The sequence below is a fragment of the Protopterus annectens genome, chromosome 7.part0, assembly GCF_019279795.1.
Source record: "Protopterus annectens isolate FY-2018-M chromosome 7.part0, PAN1.0, whole genome shotgun sequence".
Classification (NCBI taxonomy): domain Eukaryota; kingdom Metazoa; phylum Chordata; order Ceratodontiformes; family Protopteridae; genus Protopterus; species Protopterus annectens.
Genome location: NC_056739.1, coordinates 1,954,340,426 through 1,954,348,029, shown reverse-complemented (window position 1 = coordinate 1,954,348,029; position 7,604 = coordinate 1,954,340,426). Strand labels below are relative to the sequence as shown.

Below are 7,604 nucleotides of genomic sequence, written 5' to 3'. Positions count from 1 at the left end.
GGGCAGTTAGAGTTACTGGCACTTAGTTGCAACAGTGATACATTACAACAAGTCTATGTACAGGTCTGGACTTGTGAAATGATGACTGGACCTACATTTCAACACCCCCCCACACACACACACCCTCCAGTCCTCTCCTCTGAGTCCTTCTCCTTTTGGGCTCCCCATACCATCCACATTACTTTTTTTCTTCCTTTTCTCACATTTTGCCTTACTCTAAGCTTTTTCAAGAAGCCATAACTTTCTATATGCTCTGAAGTGCATTTTACACAACCTTTTCATCCAATAATAGCTTGAACAGAAATTATGATTAAGGAAAGAAATTCATTGTTGTGGTTCAGCTTTAGTTTTCCTTGCATCCTTTCAACACACCTTTCCTGAACAAGACAGCCCAGTAATAACCATTTAGGAAATAACTCAAGTCAGGGCCCAAGAAGCCACAGGTTTACAGATAATCTGGGATGCATTTTAGAACATTTTCTCAACATTTTACTCCAATGGTGGCCTAAATAAAAATTATGAAGAAAAAAAGAATTTCAGTCTTATTTTTTTCTTTCAAGGAAGACATAATTTGTGCCCAAGGCTTAACTTACAAAGCTGACAAAATTGTAGCTTACAGTAAACTAACAAGCCAGTAGTTGTGAGAATATTTAAGTCTTATCTGGAAATACTGCCTACCTCCCTAACCCTCTAAAAAAGACAGTCACTGCCTATGCATCCCTCTGGTGTTAGACTGGGATGAAAGCAGAGATTTAAATTGCCTTTGTCATATATTTCAAGTGACTGATGATATACATATACATAGCATGTTCTTCATCCCAGCCGTCAAAGGCAGCCACATGTATATGTGCCTAGTACGTGATTGTGAGAATGATTTCAGTAATATTCAAATTTGTTGCTCCTAGACAGTACACCTCTCTTACACAAGCTATGGTAACCTTCTTTGTACACCTCTGAGGTCTGTGAGAAACACTGCCCTCAGCTCAAACACAAGCTATAATGACTTCATGTGCACAGCTCTAAGGTTTGACTGTGATGAAAATTAAAGATGTAATATCCACACAATCTCTATCCCCTCATAACCCGTAGCAGTTTTATGTACACACACACATTTGTGCAGGGCTGGTTTTAGAATGGGTGTGGTTGTAAACAGAGGCTATTATTAGCTTTATCCTAAAAGGGTCATATCTCAGCACCATTCAGGTTAAACAGCGTATTCAGAAAATTGATACATTTTTCTCCAACAAGCAATAGCTTTGGTGGGGGCCTCCACAGAGTCAAGGATGATAAAGGGAGTCCCCATTATCCATTTAGACAGTCTGGTGAGTGGGGGCAACCAGACTCCAAGAATATCTAAGTGTCTGAATGTTCTGTGATATATGTTATGTCTTACTTTCGAAATATAATTACTTGTTAGGTACATTTTTTACTAATACACAGAAGAATAATGTCTGTGTCCTGGCATTATTGGGTGCATGCACAGATAAAAATCAGTGATGTTTTTTACACATATATACACACACACACACACACACACACACACACACACACACACACACACACACACACACACACGCACACACAAACATGCATATGCCACAACAGTACTAGTTATGTACTTATTTCCGCAAACAGCAATGCATTGTGCAACATTGGCACTACCGCACCAGATTAGTCACTGCTGTTTAGCAGTCGTCAAACAGCAGAAGGGGTAAGATTTATCTCATTGAAGAGTAATGCATACCTGTCACTGTCCCTACTTTCACAGACCTTCCCTGATTTTGTTCATACTTTTGCTTTATCCTTCGTAAAAAGTCTGATTTGCTGGTAAATCATTCAGGATTACAGTCAATCAATCCAGACATCTGAGTTTTATACGTATTGTCCAAAAATAGATGTTTTTTTGCAAAATATGTTATTCTAGTAACTTTTTAAGTGAATTAGAGTAATATTTAAACATATTTCTGTTTCTGAGCATTTATTCTATTTTTGGGATTGTACTGAATTCTTAAGCAAAGAAACTGAGCTATAATATCTGGTGTTCTGGTATTAGTTATAAAACTACCTGAAAGAGAAACTATCCCTGATGATCGGAAGCATCAGCTCTTCTTAAAATCCAAAGTTTGCACTGAGGTAAGTCACTCTGGGCTGCTGATCCCTCTAGTGCTTATATTGTTCATGATCATTATCATCTTCATCCTATTAGGGTCATATCCCAGCCCTGTTCATGTTAAAGAGCATAATTAGGATATTAATTCATTTTTCATTCCTCATTTTTCCCCAACCAGCAGCAGCTTTTGTGGGGCCCCCACACAGACAAAGATGATTAAGGTGGCCCCCTGCAGCCATGGTTTTGCAGGGACCAAAAGCTGGCTATGTAGTTAGTTTTAGTGGAGAAAATGTCCAAAAGCAGGGTTTAACTAAGCCAGGAGCACTATGTCAGTAGTAAAATATTTAATGGCATTCTGATGCCTGTTACTTGACAAAACACCATTACTACAACCAGAAATATCTTTGAATTTTAAGGGAGATATAAATAAGAGTTATTACCGTCATAGTTTATTAAGTATGCAAGACTGCTGCACTAGCTTTTGTTGGTTTTACAGATGTGACAAAATATCAGGATAAGATAACTTGCTGTAGTTGGGGGCCCCCAGCGACCGCAGGGTTCGCTGGTGCCTAAAACCGGCTATGGGTACCTGACCTTTGTGGAGAAAAGGGATGCAGCCAATTTACTCCCAATTATCAAAGAGTATGTGTTACCAGGAGCAGTGATTGTGTCTGACGAATGGGCTGCTTACAGGGGCATTTCTGAACTGTGCGGGATGAATTACACCCACAGAACTGTGAACCACAGTAAGAATTTTGTGGACCTGGGGACTGGTGCACATACCAACGCTGTTGAGGCTATGCGGTCTCGCTGCAAGAAGCAGTTGAGGCTGATGAATGGGACTCTGAGGCATATGCTTGACAGCCACTTAGATGAGTTCACGTGGCGTGAAAAATATAGCCGACTGGATACAGATTTGTTCCGCTGCCTGCTTGGACATATTAAGGAATTCACATGAGCAGGAATATAGTGCCCGAAATAATAGCTGATTTGGACGGTGTACTACCGCTGTTTGTACATAAATCTTGTTTTGAAACATGACATTTTCATACTGCTGCTTGAAATCTTAATTTCTTTCTGGTGAGTTAATGTTGTGTTGCTGCATTATTTTATAGCTGCAGAGTGTTGCTGTATTATTTCATAAGTGCTTGACTAGTTTTCATTTTCAGTACAAGTACTTGTACGGCAGAACATTGTAAACAGTCATGCAGATCCTGTACGGCAATGACATAAGACATATTCATGCAGACCCAGGCCACCGCCATACATTTTAATGCGGATGCACGTCTCCGCCGGACTGTAGGCGTGATTGGGGCGGGATTTGCTAGTGCGCATCCTGCGTGGTGCTTCACTGAACGAATGCCGGCCTGGATATGTTTTTTGTTTGTACTGACGTTTTTAGTGTACTACTTCGACCTGGAACCGCTTGAATATTGAACCGGGTAAATGTCCTACAGTGTTTTCGCTTTGTGGGTAATGGGCTTGACTAATGCTGAACGTAAGATAAATTGATAATGTTACTTTATAGGTGTGTACCTGTAGGAGATGTTTAGGTGTGTATCTGTAGGAGATGTTTAGGTGTGTTTTACAGTTCATGCGTTTGTTCCAAGTAATGTACAATGATTAGTCAAATCTCGACGTTGCTGTACTTGGCTACTCCTTTATAATCTTGCAGGTATCATTAGGATGCAAATTGTAGATTAAACTGATGCATCTTGAATACTGGTTGCTTTGCTAGATGTCAGCTTTGTAGTTAAAAGTAGGGTAGAGCCTGTAATATTTGCAATTCTCTATCATGATATCCCTACAGGTAGCTCTCATCTGTTCCTGATTTTGACTTTTACGAGGGATAGGCTAAAATGAACATTTTTTTTTAATTACTGAGGATTGAGGTCGTTAAGTAATGCTGGATATTTAAAGTTTCGGCCTTCTTATTCTGCAGAAAATAAATTTATTAGCACAAGTTTTGTGTAATATGTAAGTGAATAAGATCGAGTATCTTAGAAATATCCTTGTTTTTTTACTTTGATCTAATCATTTTTTTCTCTTTCATTGAGATTACAGGTTATGAGCTATGCTGCTGTGGATTGATAATTACTCCAGTGGTCAAAGATTAAAAAAAAAGTGTGTGAATTACTGCTTCATACACAGCCCTTATACAGATCGTGTGGTACTGATAAAAACATTTACTACTTTAATCTGCATAGTGGGGAAACTTATTCTTAGTGTGTGGTGGGTCACTTTAAATGATGTTTGATGACCTTCCCAAAACATGCATTTATTTATGCAGATAATGTGCGAGTGATCCACCACTTGCCAGAATGCCATGTATGAAAACAGCTTGAGACTGTGGATTGTGATATTGTTATGGAATGTGAGTACTTACTGATATCATTTTTTTTCCCTTTAAGAATGATGCATAGATTCTGCAGGGAAGCCATCTATACAATGACAAAACCACCACATTCAGTGGCAACATATTATTCAACAAACGCAGCAAGATTTCATTCCAATGAAGCTATTTGATCTCCTGCAGCACCCGTTGCAGGCATAAGAAAGCTAGTAAGATCAACAAGAACAACACACACAAATGCAGCAGTATCGGGCACAGCAGCCAGAAATGGTTCACCACCAAATACAGGTACAGCAAGCTTTCCAGCAGCCAAAACCTTTCTCCTACCTGCCCCAGGAACAGCCACATCTTCAACAGCCGAGCTGCCCCCCCTTACCACAGAAACAGGCCTTAGGTGAACAGCATCGCCACCAATTGCAGAACTTACAGCTGTCCCACTGTCTGCCGATGGAGCAGCAACATAAAAGGGAATCTTATAGCCAGTCACAAGAACAGGAATATAATAATCTCCAACAAAAGATGCAGGAACAGCAGCATATGCAACATTTGTATCACCATCAGACACAGGAACAGCTTCTTCAGCAGCAGCAGCATCGTCATCCTCAACAGCACTCACAGCAGCAACGTTTTTACCAGCAAGAGGCCCAGAATCAATTGCAGCAGCAGCATCAACCACATGTACAGCAACATTTAGAAGAGAAACATCTCAATCAGCTGCAGGAATATCCCATACAGACACTGCATTATAAACAAGATCTTCAGGAACAGCAACACATATTGCCGCAGCGGCCTCTGCAACAACAGCAGCAGCAGCAGCTGAACACTCAGTTGCAAGAGCAACAGGGTTTTCAAACGTTATTGTACAGACGAGAACAGCAGCAACAACTTCAAGAGATGCGCTCTTATCAGCCCCAGGAGCAACTTCAAGAGATGCGCTATCAGCCCCAGGAGCAACAGCAGGTACATCCCCAGCAACCACAGGAACAGCAGCACATCCAACAAACGCATTCTTGCCAATCACAGGAGCAACAGCATCTCCAGAAGTTGCCCTTTTATCAACTTCAAGAGCAGCTGCACTTGCATCTCCAGCAGATGCTACCCCCCCAACCACAGAAGCAGCAATACTCACAACAGGGGCAACCCCACCAGCCACACACACAGCAACTACTGAATACTCAACTTAAAGAGCAGCAAAGTTTTCAAAAGCTATTAAGTAGTGAAGTACAGGAGCAACAGCGCTTCCAACAGATGCGTCCTTATCAACCCCATAAGCAGCAGCAGGTATATCCTCACCATTCACAGGAGCAGCAGCAACTCCCACAACAGTTGCATCCTCCCCCATTGCAGGAACAGCAGCACCTGCAGCAAATACAGCCCCACCAGTCACAGGAGATGCAGAAACTCCTACAGCTGCATTCCCACAAGCTAGAAGAGCAGCAACAAATAAAGCAGATGCAGTCACGCCAGCATCAGGAGAACTTGCATCAGGAGAACCTGCTACGGGTACAACAACAAACATCACAGGGGCAAACCCTTCAGCTACAGGTGGGACAACTGATTCAACAGCTGGATCACAAGCAAGAGTGCAGCCATCCACTGCAACAACAGCAGCAGCAGTATCTCACTCTACAGCAGCAGAAGCACCACCAGCTGCTGCAGCTACATCATCTCCAAAATGAACAGCAACAAAACACTGTTAATCCTAAGGATCTCCAAAGTTCAGGGTACCCCAGTGCCAGGAGTGACACGCTTTCTGTCAACCAAGGAGTAGCATTTCCACCCCTTGGTAACAGAGAATTTCAGCCATTATCTGAACAGTCAAAATCTGAGTTGTTCAGTGCTAGTTTGATATGTAGAAACAATGTTTCTGGTACTCTCCAATTCCCTTCAGGGAACAAAGGTATTGATTTAAGCCATGGTACACAGAAAATGAATGTATCTGCTCTCTCTGGTAGTGTGCCAGCAACAAATGTCCACAAACCTATACAACCTCAGCCTGAAAGATTTCCATCTTTTAATGTGCAAGGTAGCCATCCAGCAGACCAAATATTAACAACAAATGTGAATGCAGAGCATCAACTTTCTCTTGCTGGGGGACTAAGAGTTCCTTTTGATGGTGTGTATATTGCAGGAAGACAGCAGACATACTTGGATAGAACAGTTAATCAGCATGAACTTGTAGTTAACAAGGACTTTCCTTTACTTAAACCAGAAACAGATAAGCAGTTCAGTCAGCTTAATAAGGAAGACATTTTGTGTAATAATTCTAGAACAGAACATTCTCATTTTCTCTTGACACCTAACCAGAGTGTTCAGAAAGATGTGCACTTTGAGAAATGCGGTATTGAATTGCACCTTTCAGGTAATCCTGATTTACTCATGCAGTTGCCAAGAACAGAAATGCAGCTCAGTAGACCCAGACAGGAAGAAGAGGTTCTTTTCTCAGTGATGTCACCCAGTCAGTGTACATTGAAAAAAGATGGCAGTGGTTTTAAAGAGCCGACTTCTTGGTTGAGTGGCAGAAAGATTTATTGCAGTGATGAGGGTGCCCAGAAGGAGAGGCACAGAGATGAGTGCTTACCCAGTGAAGTAGGCCATTCAGATGCAGCAGTAAGAAGTGATGATACTGTGGATTATGACAGTTCTGTTGATATTCGAGATCTGGAGCCAGCTGAACAAATTTATGAAGATGAGCAGTGGCTCAAGAAATTCTTATCAAGGAAGCGAACGAAAACTAGATTAAAGCCTCAGTTACCAGTCGTATCACCATCTGTAAATGATGCTCGAGAGGTTTTGTACAGCACCCTTAAGTTGGTTTCAGAACTTTCAAGTTTATGCCAGACACTAAAGCAAAATATGGAAAACGAAACTGTATGGGCTGAGACATTCAATAAAGCAGCCAGAGTCAAGAAGGAATTGCTTGGAAAAATAGAAATTCTTCGCGATGCTACCTACATTGAAAGTGTTAAAAAGAAAGTAGTAAAAATTAATAGGAAACGTGACCGTATTCGTAGAAAAAAACAAGAGCAAATCCTGGAAAAAGAAGAAAGGGATGCAAGGGCAGCCAAGAGGCTTGCAAAAATTGATGCATGGAGAATGCGCTGTGTCCAAGAAGCTGAAGAAGCTGATCTGGTATGTATT

At 41.3% G+C, this 7,604-nt stretch overlaps 1 protein-coding gene across 5 annotated transcripts in view; it reads left to right on the top strand.

Annotated features, from left to right (window-relative positions):
- Positions 1–3,116: 3,116 nt before the first annotated feature.
- Positions 3,117–7,604, top strand: part of PDCD7 (programmed cell death 7) — a 333,527-nt gene continuing 329,039 nt past the window's right edge. The window contains exons 1-2 of one of the 5 annotated variants that reach the window (XM_044078376.1): positions 3,117–3,190; positions 4,522–7,595. In XM_044078376.1, coding sequence (XP_043934311.1) covers positions 4,701–7,595 — 2,895 coding nt within the window. In that variant the 5' untranslated portion in view covers positions 3,117–3,190; positions 4,522–4,700. The other 4 variants (XM_044078374.1, XM_044078372.1, XM_044078375.1 and 1 more) reach the window with 4 other exon arrangements.